At 37.5% G+C, this 12,910-nt stretch overlaps 1 protein-coding gene across 1 annotated transcript; it reads left to right on the forward strand.

Moving 5' to 3' along the window:
- Window positions 1-650: 650 nt before the first annotated feature.
- On the forward strand, window positions 651-12,910 carry LOC111605786. Its single transcript, XM_023324481.1, has 10 exons — window positions 651-3,449; window positions 4,226-4,292; window positions 4,951-4,994; window positions 5,743-5,907; window positions 6,920-7,024; window positions 7,369-9,406; window positions 9,765-9,884; window positions 10,593-10,661; window positions 10,839-10,919; window positions 12,024-12,910. The coding sequence occupies exons 1-10, from the start codon at window positions 3,447-3,449 to the stop codon at window positions 12,248-12,250; spliced, it is 2,919 nt and encodes a 972-aa protein (XP_023180249.1). The 5' UTR covers window positions 651-3,446; the 3' UTR covers window positions 12,251-12,910.

Below are 12,910 nucleotides of genomic sequence, written 5' to 3' on the forward strand. Positions count from 1 at the left end.
GTTTACAGATAATGTTGTGAGTGTACTGTAATAGTTAGGTTTAGGAAAATATCTGAATTAGGCATAAATGCAGTTATTAAATGAATAGGGAAAGTCCTCAGAATGATAGAAATACAAGTGTGTGTGTGTGTGTGTGTGTGTGTGTGTGTGTGTGTGTGTGTGTGTGTGTGTGTGTGTGTGTGTGTGTGTGTGTGTGTGTGTGTGTTCTTGTTTTTCCCCCTGCGTGGGGACATTGGCCTGATTCTATACCTACACGTGGGGACCTATTTACCCGTGGGGACCAAATTTGAGGTCCCCACCGGCACAACCCCATTTTGTAGCGTAAAATGGTGTATAAACATGCCTCGTGAAGTTTTCCAGGAAGTCCCCATGAACTTCATTTCAAGACAAAATTTGTGTGAGTGTTTAAGGCATGCGCTCATAGTGGTCACACAGAGTATTGCAGTCCCCTTTAGGCTAGGTGTTCTGGAAGTGTGCTTCACTTACTGCTCACTCTCTAGCCCCCCCTATTGGTCAGAAGGAGTTTTACAATTTAATGGCCAAATTAAACTTTAACTTTAAAAATCTAACTTTTTAAACTTAATTTCTTACAGTGTGGGATTATAGAGTATTTTTTTATGTAATTTATTTTAGTTTAATTTAAAGTGAAGTTTACCAATATTTACTTTTTTATTTAATTTATTGCACTTAGCTAAGCGCTGTGAAAACCTATTGAAACTCAAAGGCTTATTATGATTCTCCTCAGTAAATAAGCACCAATTTGGAGGCCTAAGAATATTCGAAAACTCAAACTTTGGAGACTGCCGAGGAAGATGGCAGCAGCTAAGAAAGCTCCGGAAATCGACAATTTTCTTTCACATTTATCTGGAATATACACCTCTCAATTTACCCGGATATAAATACATCTGACATGCTAAAACCTAAAGTATTTCTAAGAAGCCAGATATTAATAATTTACCGACGAAATGTCAAGCAACAACAAAGCTAACTATTTCAAAGGTGCAGTAACGAGAAGCAAGCTAGCAGCGAGGACCAGCCCCACGCCTGACCGCACTTCTGCTAACCTGTTGACAGACTTAAGCTGCACTGAAGAGAAACATACCGACCCCAACTTCATGGAAGAAATATGGAACATGAGCGCAACACTACAAATTGTTGCAGCAGATGTTGTCTCAATTAAAGAAAGAACTAAAGAGCTTAAAGACTCTGTGGAAAATATTCTAATTAGGCTGGGCGAGGTTGAACAGCGGGTGTTCCTCAACAGCACTCCCTAGAAATCTTTTTTTTAAAAATCTGTCCCCAAGCATTTTTCAATCAACAATCATGAACAGACAACAAACAAGCAGACATTACTCAGAACTAAATATTCATGTCTTTGACGTAGAAAAGTCCCTTCGTAAAGACTGAAACAGTAGCTAAACCAGAAATTAAATTAAAACTAATTTTAAAATCCCTAAAGAGAAACTACAATGTAGTATTTCACCCCATGTTCATTAGTCAAGTCAAACAGGTCATGTTTAGGCCTGCTTCGTAGGAATGATTTCCTGAAGAGTTCTGTGTTACAATATTAAGTGCAAAAGTTTTCTGCTAAACAAAATCCTTTATTTGCTCTTCGTTTTGTTTAAAGGTTATGCAGTGTTGTCCATTTTAAGTGGCTTACCCATACAAAATTTCATATGAATAAAAATCAAATTTCAAAGATGATAGATAGACTGTTACTGTTTAGTAGGCACTGTCAGTTAGGCTGAAAATGTCTCATGCCTGGTTCCCAAAAATGTATTTGGGAGCCAGGCATGACACTTGAAGTAGATTCCTGAGGTCAAACATTGTCAATGGCCTTCAACCAACACATCAAAGATGGGCTAACCCAAGTAAGATCTCGTAGTTCCTTATATATTCTTCTTGAAAGAAGAAATTATCTGTAAAAGCTAATTGAGATTTGACCAACACTCTATAAAGCACTTCATATTTATATCAATTAACAGCCTCTTGTAAATATTTCAATAACATATATGCTCAATATGATTGTACAAATTGGTATTATGTCTTTCTTAACTCCCCTCATCTTTTTCCAATGGTTTGCTCCACAAGCTCTTAAGTAGGCCATTGGTGACATTGTACCCTTTGGTCTCTCCAGGCCTGACAAGAAGATAACTGAAAGAAGGATTGGATTTGTTTGACTGACTCTGTTTAAGTTAGAGTTGTTAAAACAATAAACTGTAGCATTTTTGAACTTTTAATTCAAAGTGCTTGGTTGAAGACAAAGAATGGTTGAAGAAGAGGAATCAAGAATCAGCATGCTACTCAAGCAGGTTGACTGGCTCACATTTATGTATTTATTTATCCACATATAGTTTTCCTTATCTACAACAGCCCTCCACCCAGTTTCTCCACAATGGAGAAACTGGGTGGAGGCCATCTCACACACATCCTGAGATTTGATGTCCCCACCTCACCCATGCCCATCCCCCCTCAACATTCCCTCCATGGCTTGGAGGGAAACATGCTGAACTATAAAGTGTAGCATGTTTTAACTTTTAATGCAAAATGTTTGGTTGAAGATAAAGAATGGTGGGATAAGAGGAATCAGTATGCAAATTATTGTAATTTATATATTTATTAATCCACATAAAATTTCCGGATCTGCTGTAGCCCCTCCACCCACTTTCTCAGTAATGGCTGCCGTCTCACACACATCCTGAGATTTTAAGTTCCCACCTCACCCATGCCCATAACTCCTCAACATTCCCTCCATGGATTGGAGGGAAACATACTGTACTATAAAGTGCAGCATGTTTGAACTTTTAATGCAAAATGTTTGGTTGAAGATAAAGAATGGTGGGACAAGAGGAATCAAGAATCAGTATGCTACTCAAGGAGGTTGGTTGACTGGCTTACAATTCTTCAGTCTCTTTCTGCAAACCTTCCTAATTTATGTATTTATTTTTCCACATCCTAATTTTCTGATTTGCTATAGCCCCTCGCCAGTCTCTCTGTAATGGCTGCCATCTCACACACATCCTGAGATTTTGCGTCCCCACCTCACCCATGCCCATCCCCCCTCAACATTCCTCCATAGCTTGCTCTCAAACTTTGCAGATTTGACTGGTGTGGAACCTACAAAATGTCCATTACAAAGAATAATTTTTTCTCCTGACGCATTACTTTGGGAGATAATACAAGTTAAGTAATTAATTTCCTAGTTTTATAACTTAATTGATGCGCGGTAGAGTTGTGACGCCAAAGTTAAGGTGTCATTAGTTATTAACACAGGGCTGGGCCGTAAGCCTCAGCTAGCTGCTTTTTGCAACCAAGCAGGAACTCCGGCCTGTGCCGGAGTCTAAATCAAGCGCTCCTTTTTTGACTGCTGCACACCTGCACCGAAGGACGAGATTCAGACCTTCATGCTAACATCCGAGGAATGAGGAGCAAGCTAGCTAAAGAAAATGGTAAGATTATTGTTATTTTAATGGACTCCCGGTTATTATCTATTATATCACTCAGTCAGATATACTTTTAAATGTTGTTTAAACGTGTTGACCTGTAAAAACTGTTTCAATTGTGTTTCACTAGGATGGCTAGCTGACATTAGCCTAGCTACAGCTAATGAGAAGCATGCATGTTTTATTTTCAATTTATTGAGGTCCAGTCTTACAGCAAATAAATAGAAATAAAAGTGACAATTAACCAAAAAAAGGATAAGTTATTAAAATATGACTGCTCACAAAAATGACTCAAATGCAAAATAAAAAAAGCTAAGTTTGAAACATGCAAACTTAATAGAGCAGAAATCATGAAATATGCAATATTTTCAGTGGCCCTGCTTGTGTGATTGAAAAGAGTAATAACTTAAGAGTAATAACTTTTTACATGTGCTCTGAATTGAGAGACGATAGACATGAGGAGCTAAAACATGAGGCAGAAGTAAATGGATGCCTTGTGCATAAAGGTTGATTCTGCTGGGAAGGGAGCCTTCAGGCCACATTACACCAGACTACATCCTTTTTAAAATAATAAAGATTGGGATTTATGGGGTTTGGGGGGGGGGGTGTAGGAGTGGGGGAGGGTATATTAGGATGAATCAGGAGGTTTGAATTGGAAACTAACTTCAGCATCATAACTTTAGGTGGGGGGGGGGATCTGTTTTGGCAAAATTAATTTCAGGCCTTTGACACTGACTTATAATCATTGAATGCTTTTTTTTTTCCTGGAAAATGCCAACCAGAGAAGTAGATCCAGTGATAGGAGTGACGGTGGAGTAGAGTCTACACCCAGCTGTTCCAGTTTAAAAGGTGAATTATCTCAGGGAAAGATGCATTAGCCCACAATGTTTTTCCCACATTTAAGTTGTTTTGCATTAGTGTTTCCATTAAATCAATATAATGCGAGTTATAACTGCTCAGGTGAGAGAAGGGAGGTGTGACAAGAAGTCTATTAAAATTATAATTTTTTTAACATGATTTTAGTTGCCTAGAAGAAGCTACCACAATATCAGTTAATGTTTGATTTAAGACTACCAAGTCAGGTTTTTCTTAAACAAAGAAAAGGCTCAGCACATCTGTCGGTGATTTTACTTCAAATGCCAGTTGTTTCTAAATGTCCAAGGAAATAGAGATTTGTGTTAGGGGGGAAGCTTTGGTAGAACCCAGGTCAACTGCTTTCCTTTTTGCATTCGACCATTGTTGACTTGCTATAACTTTGATAATTTTATTTAATAACCCTTAGTCTAGTTGTTCCAATCTTGAGTATTAAATTGAAAAAGTTAGAAATTTTAAAGAATTGCTGAAATTATTGAATACTGCAGGTCGGATATTTATTTCTAATCCCAAATTTAACATTTGTAACCTAGTGATAAGACCCAGAAATATTTTGAGAAGACCAAATATAGGAGATGCAGAGCCTCTGAATTGTTTTAAGGTGATATTAACTTTTTTTCTTTTTAAATTTCAGCTACAGATGAGACATTTGGGCTTGATCCAGAGCAGAGGCAAATGGTAAGTGTGCCTATGAATAAGTTCAAAGGATGTGACAGTATTTCAGTTTCATTCTAGCTCACATGTACTCTTCATACTGCATAGCTAATTTAAATATTGTTCTAAATTAAAGTCTGGAAAAGTTGCTGCCCAGTTGTCTTCACCAATGAACATGTGCATTAGTATTTACAAATCCTACAGTGGGGAAAGTTATTTTTGCTGTAGAGAAGTGGCAAAAATGTTGTTATGCAGAGAAATGCTTGAAGAAGATCATTTTGATATAAGCTTGTCGTATTGAGTTTGGGAGGAATGCTGTATCTTGACAATATGTCTCCATCCAAGTTGGCACCTTGTGTTTAACATGTCTGGATCATAGATGATGACTGAAATCAGGCCTGTTAAGAATTCTCAGATTTTCAAAATATTGTGAAAATTTTTTAATACCCCAGTGATTCACTTCTACTTATTTTAACTGATTATAAAGGCTGATGTCCTGCACAGATGTTTTCCTGTTCCACCACACTTGACTCAAATTAATGGATCATTAACAAATGTTTTATAACAAGCTATTGGAGAATGATTTGATTTGAATGAAGTGTGCTGTAGCAACCCCTAAACCCTGGGAGTTGCTGATTCTTGACTTAAAGTTTCACCTGGATGCATCATTCTCAATGTGGTCAGGTGCCAGTTCGATCTGGGGCCTGTGTCTCCAATTTGTTTAATTTCACAGATGTGGACATTTACAATGCTTGTTTTCTGTGTTTTATAGGATCAAACACGTCAAGCTCGTCGCCTGCAGAAACTTAAAGCCCATCACAATAAATGTGAGGCTCATCACAAGAAGCTCGTCACAAAGTTGCCTTTGCTTTGTTGCATAAAGGCAACAAATGAAGTGAGGGAGAACACGTCTTTTCTCCATCAGAAGGGCTTAATGGTTAGTTTTGCTTCACCTTTTTCTTGATGTACCCAGAGATGAGAACTGTTAGTAAATGTACCATTGTATGGGTGGCTTGAGCTGTTTTGACAGTATTATTGTACAAATATCAAGAAAATCTTCTTGCAAATTTCTTAATACTTACTATAATTATGTAATCAACACAAATTCATAGCTATCTTTAATGCTGGATAAAAACGTCTTTCAATTTTTAAAAGTTTTGTGAAACAAAAATACTGTCAGTTATTACAAGATTTCTAGTGTCCAACATCACGATGCAGACGCTGCTTATCAGAGAAGAAATACATTTGGTGGTATTTGGCTGCTTTGCAAAATCATGTAACCTGAAACTTTAAACTGTGCACAGGAGCTTTCTTTGAGGGGGACTCACCTTGTCAGTCAATTCAAATTTATTTAGTGTCTATTACAATACAAGTTGTCACTAGATGCTTCCCAGAGACCCAGACATGGACTAATCAGGACTAAACCCAAAATACTCTGAAGCATTTATTATCTTCCAGTCTATGAAATTCCAATGGCCTGTCAAGTTGAAGTATAAAATAAATGTGCATAGTTTCAGTGTCATCTAATCTAAATTTAGTAGGTTAGATTAGGTGGTAATGGATACCAAAATCCAAAAGTAATTGGCCATGGTGTCTGATTTTTAACTGTCACATTTGAACACAGCAGAATATTAGCTTTAGGTATATTTGTAACAAATCTGGGTGGATCACTTCATGGTTTGTATTAAATCTGTAAGCAAGGCATTTGCTTTATTTATCCTCTCACCCACTCTATTAAGTACTGCGCTGTCATATTATACACCATGAAATGCAGAATCTCCAGTGTAATCTGAAGGAGCCTGTGCACTTTTGGGGCTGTTAGTATGTGACATCTTTGGGATTTCTAAATACCTTGATTCAGTAGAAGTTAACTGTAGCTCTGTATTAAATTGTAACAGTTCATTTAGGCATGGACACATTTTAATTGTTAAACTTATAATTTTTTGGAGTCAAAACAGTCATCCGATGAGAGCGACGATACCATCATCCTTGGTCCAACACCAACTGAAGGGGACATGAGCGTGCCTGAGCTTACAAGAACTGACAGTGTGATTGTAAGTTTATTTATAAATATCATAGTCCAACCTAATGTTAAGACTCACTTAGGTTAGAAATTCTATTTTTTCGTAGTATTTAAAACCAAACTATCCAAGAACTCAGTTAGTCGCCATGTGCTGGTAAATCTGTCACTTTTTGAGGATGCTTAAAAATGTTGGAAAAACATTTGAGCTAACAAGCACCAAAAAAATGTAAAAGAAATCATACTAGTATTGGGAGTATTTCTTTTTTAATGAACTTTTTAAAACTAGTTGTAGATATTTCACTTCTTCTGATTTGTTTATATGTTTGAGAAATAATCTGAAAGTAATTTCTCTCTTTTTAAAAAAAATAATTTTAGCTAAACAAACAAATGCTTTGCTACTCAGAAGCATCTCTATCAAGTTCTGACATCACTGAGGAAGAGTATGTTCCCGATTCTGAGGAATCTGAGAGTGGCAGTCTAAACGACAGTGACAGTTCAGTAGACATTAAACAGCTCAAGAAGAGGAAGAAAAGAGCCCAGAAAAATACTTCTTCTCTGGAAGTCCAACCACTCAAGAGAATGCGTGTGACCACTTCTAGTTCCTTGACTGCAAAAGATCCTGGAGAATCTTCTTCAACTGATGCAAAAGATCCTGGAGAATCTTCTTCAACTGATGCAAAAGATCCTGGAGAATCTTCTTCACTTGATGTGACAGTCATGACCTTGAAGAAGAAGGGAGATGGCAGTAGGGCTTACAATAAAAGGTACTTTTGTGCATTTTGTAGCAAACCTTACAGCAAAATGGCACGTCATCTAGAAGCAAAACACAGTGATATACCAGAAGTGGAAAGTGCACTGAAATGCCCCAAAGGTTCTAGAGAACGACTGCTGCAGTTGTCCTTGATAAGAAACAAAGGAAACCGTGCCCATAATAATAAAGTCATTAAAGAGGGAAAAGGAATGCTCATTCCCCGCCAACAATGCACTAAATCTGCAAAAGCTGGTGATTACTTGCATTGCATCAACTGCGAGGGTTACCTCAAGCGGAAATCCTTGTGGAGGCATATGCAGAGGTGTTATCTCAGTCAAAAAGTCAAAGGACTGAAGCCAGGAACATCTCGAGTCCAAGCCATTTGCAAATATGCAGAGCCAGTACCAGACAGCGTCAATGCACAGTTTTGGAAACTAATACGTGACATGCACCATGATGATGTAGCAAAAGTTGTCCAAAGTGAGAAGTGCATCTTGAAATTTGGAGAACATTTGTTCAACAAACATGGTCAAGATGTTACAAGACACGAATACATCCGACAGAAGATGCGCGAAACCGCACGAGTTGTTCTGCAAGGGAAGAAAGATGGCAAGTTGGAGACGCTCCCAGACTTCTTTGTGCCAGCTAACTTCCCTCATGTTATAGATGCAGTTAAGAAAGTGGCTGGCTTGGATGAAAGAACAAACGTCTTCAAAACGCCATCTTTAGCACTCAAGTTGGGTCACAACCTCAAGAAAGTGGCAAATGTTCTTGAATGTGAGGCTATGATCTCAGGCGATGAGAATACCATTCACAATGTGCGAATTTTCAAACAAATCTGTGAGACCAGATGGAGCGAGTGTGTCTCTTCCCATGCTCTTAGGACTTTGAATGAGGCTAAGTGGAATGCTCCTCAGCTTATTCCCTTTGCTGAAGACGTTAGGAAAATGCACCAGTATCTTGACACAAAAAGGATGGAGTGCCAGAGGAACCTGAAGGAAGAAGCTGTAAAGAAGAACTGGGCTGAACTTGCCAAGATCACGCTTTGTGAGGTGATAATATTCAACCGGAGAAGAGAGGGAGAAGTATCCAAGATGCCACTGAACGCTTTCACCTTGAGAGATACCTCTGTCACCCATCCAGATGTGGAGCTTGCTTTGTCAGAACTTGAAAAGAAGCTGTGTAAACACTTCCAGCGAATTGAGATAAAAGGCAAACGTGGCCGAAAGGTTCCCATTCTCCTAACTCCTAATATGGCATCATCAATGGAGTTGCTTGTCCAAAATCGCCGCAATTGTGACGTGTTGGATGAGAATCCATACATGTTCGGGAGACCACAGACTCTCAATCACTTCAGAGGATCGGATATTATTCGTGAGATGGCTCAAAACTGTGGAGCAAAACACCCTGGAGCATTGTCCTCAACCAAACTGAGGAAGCACATGGCCACCATGTCAAAGGTACTTAACCTAAAGGACAATGAAATGGACGACCTAGCTGACTTCCTTGGCCATGACATTAGAGTTCATCGTCAGTATTATAGATTGCCTGAAGGGACATTACAGTTGGCAAAAATCAGTAAAGTGTTGCTGGCACTAGAAAGAGGACAGCTCTCCCACTTCAAAGGAAGAAATCTGGATGAAATCAGCATTGATCCACAAGGTAAATTGGTATATTTTTTTGTGAAGATTTAATTTGACCCCCTGGCATGGCACGTTTTATTTATTTTGATTTTGACTTTGTAAATAAAAAAAAAGATGACATCTATAAAAGTTTGAGTGTCAGACATTGACAACAGTAGGAAGAAGTAGCTCAGCAGGCATTTTTTATATTACATATTCTAATTCTTGTAGTTTTTTTGTTTGCTTGTTTTAATCTTTGGGAAATTCAATCATAATTTCCCATTGTAAATTGCTCACTTGAATGGCCATAGAACAAGGAAAAGCGCTAAGACTGTGCTGACAGCATATGCAATGCTTCATAGTTTAATATGATGGATATTTGTTACTTCATTTTTCAGAGAAAATGTCTGTGGACAGTGGATCAGACACTGAAGAAGAGGTTGACTCAGCTGAGAGGGATGCTGATACTTCATCTTCCAGATCACCAGATGTGGATGGCAACAAAAAAGTAGAAAATGGTGAGGAATCACAAATACATTGATTTCTGCCTTTTGTACAATCTGTTGTCAAGACAGCAGTGCACTTTTAGATTTGTGCTTAGGCATTTTAACTTACTCTCTAGTCTATTATATATAATATATTTCGATTACATAAAATAGATTTTTAGAATAATTGTCAGAAAACCACAAGGTTAAGCTGTTGCCATCTTGTTTCTCACCTGGAAGTTGGAAACCAGATTTTATGACATTAAGTTGACTGACTATATCACATCCATCACTGCCAGGGATGTGGACATGTGAAAAAGTGCTTCCATGACACTTTAGTGAATTTGGGGATTATCGAATCCCCTGAAAAAACACCTCTTGGAATTATAAAAATGGTTTACTCGACATTAAGAAGTTTTTTCAAATAAGTGCCGTTTCCATTACAAGATCTTTTTTTTTTTTTTTTTTACATTTGATGGATAGATAGAGGTCATGGAAATGAGTCTGATAGTTTCATCCATAAAAGGAGAAATGTTTTAAAAAGTGTTGCTAACAGGGCCAAACTAAATGTTGACGGTAAAAATTAGATAATTACAATACCAGCAGCTTTTGATTTAGTGCTGTTAAGAAATTAGTACAAAGTTAAACTGTTAAGCTAATTATTTGAAATGCTTGTATAAAGTAAACATACTGACTGCTTACACTGTTGAATACGCTTTTACTTAATATACCTTTGTTTAGGTCAATTTGGGGTGACCAGGAGATGCACCACTGAAGTTGGACAAAGCAATGATCTGCCCTCAGCAAAAGGTAAGAATATTTATAAGCGTGAAGAAAATGAGATTGTAGATTTCTGATAAATATTGAACCTTTAGAGGCCACTGTCCTCTATCATTACTCTTTTTCATGTATGTCATTTTTGGGTTCTGTCATTTATACAAATTTTCAATGTACTCTGTAACTGATAATTTTGTCCAATATTTTGAGATTTCTTTGGTTTAACAGAGAGGTCAGATGACGAGGTACTGGCAGACATGGAAGTCTCTGGCAACTCCAACACGACTAACGGTAGTTTCTCTTCCTCCTTGGAGATTATCAATGAGCAGAAGCTTTAAAAATGTTGCCAGACACATCTTTCAAACTGAAGAATTTATCTGACTGCAAATTTTTATTATAAAGAAATTATAACCACCGGGTCTAATGTCTCAACTCCTGTTCCTCCTGCAAGCCAGGCTTGAGAACATGTAAACCTTTAGTTATTTTTTACACATTTAGTGTTCATTGAATATTTCACATTATCAGGTGTAAACCTATTTCCAATATTTCCTTAATTTTTTTTATTGAACTAAACAAATGGGTAAATAATGAACATTTCACAGCACTGTCTGTGTGGTGTCAAAATTAGGCTTCCTCATTTTATAATCTCATGAGGATCACATGATATCTCTACATATAAAACTTTAGAATAGCTCAATTTTCATTTGACTGCATACCCTCAAGCAAAAGTTTGGTTTTACTTCTTCTCCCCCTTCTCTCTTATTGCCACCTTGAACTGTCTTCAAACAGCAAACTAACTAGACTGATCAAAGGTAGTTTGGGTGATTATTTTAATCTTTCTGTTTAACTGCACCTATAAAATATTTCCAAAACCTATAGTGCTAGGAGAACTTATCAGGCCCTGCGAGTTTTCCCAGTTTGGACTCTGTGACAAAGGGAGATTTAAGTTTTATCCATTAGAGAGCCCCGCTTATGTTGATGCTCTCTTAACGTAGGCTCACCGAGTTTCCAGCCACCATCAAATCACTCAAAATCTTCCTTTTGGTGAAGTGTTTTTGAAATGGATGATATTTTAAACAATTTTGTCGTATTTTTTGAACATCCCCTTGACCTTAATTATTTATGCTTGTGAAGTATTTTGTACAATTAATTCTCTCTTGTACCTGCTGATGCTTCTATAAAGGATGGGGAGATTTATGTGTTCTCTCACTACCAGTTGTCAGCTTCAACAGTGACAACTATTGGAGCTGACAGCTGACCCTTAAATATGAAATAATGCTTTACTACAGCTGTAGTAAAGAAATGTTTTCATGATAGCTTTATAACTTGCTCTGTCATACAGACTGAAACATTTTTTCATTGAAGAATACTTAAGTGCCCCTAATTATTTTTCAGGCCCACCACAAAAGAAGAGACTGAAGTGGAACCAAGAAGAAATCCAGGCAGTGGAGAAAACACTCATGGACTGTATTGACTCTGGAAAGGTTCCTGGGAAAGCCCAGTGTATGAAGTGCATTGAAACCTCACCAGTAGCCCTCAAGGACAGGACATGGCAAGGGATTAAATTCTATGTGAAAAATCGCATAGATGCATTAAAACGAGAGACTTTCAAAAGAAGGTAAGCGTTGACCTTTTTGTTACTGTGAAAGAAAACGGATCATTTGTTAGTGCCATTACCACGCCGATTCTGTTTGGAGTTTCTGCCGGTTTTGAAGTTTTGAGACAGCTGCAGTCAAGTTTTGTAATGCAAGTATGTATGCATACTGTATGTTCATGTTTATGGATACATATCAATGAATACATTTCATTTTAGTACATGCATGTTGGATTGTATGTATATTTTTTGCAACAAGATACTGGAAGTTATGCAATAAAATGGTTCACATAGAACCAGAAAATGTAGTCCATTATTGATGGTTGGCATTAAGCATGTTACCAGGTACTTAAAAATAACATTAAACAAAAACAAATCTGATATAACACAGTTTATTGACTTAAAAGAACTAGGATTGCTCATATTTGACAAACTGTGTTCCCAAAAATTACACAGTGCCACCTGGTGGTAGTTGGTGATGGACATGTCCCCACATGGAGCCAAAAACCTGACAGATTTTTGATTTTCTAAATTTGATTAATTTTTATGTTAAAGATTATATTTCATGTTCCAATATCCCTAAAAAAAATCCAAACCTAAAACCAAGCCTTTAGCTCATTTAGAAAGTTGGGTCCCCACGTGTAACCACCTAGTCACTCGCCAAAACAAGTCCTCACGTTTCGGGAAA

This window comes from Xiphophorus maculatus, chromosome 20, assembly GCF_002775205.1.
Source record: "Xiphophorus maculatus strain JP 163 A chromosome 20, X_maculatus-5.0-male, whole genome shotgun sequence".
Classification (NCBI taxonomy): Eukaryota; Metazoa; Chordata; class Actinopteri; order Cyprinodontiformes; family Poeciliidae; genus Xiphophorus; species Xiphophorus maculatus.

Excerpts from the sequence above, each read along its gene's own strand:
- LOC111605786 (XM_023324481.1), top strand. Across the intron at positions 5,908-6,919 it reads TCCATCAGAAGGGCTTAATG|TCAAAACAGTCATCCGATGA; the intron begins GTTAGTTTTGCT and ends AATTTTTTGGAG. Across the intron at positions 10,920-12,023 it reads CAACTCCAACACGACTAACG|GCCCACCACAAAAGAAGAGA; the intron begins GTAGTTTCTCTT and ends ATTATTTTTCAG.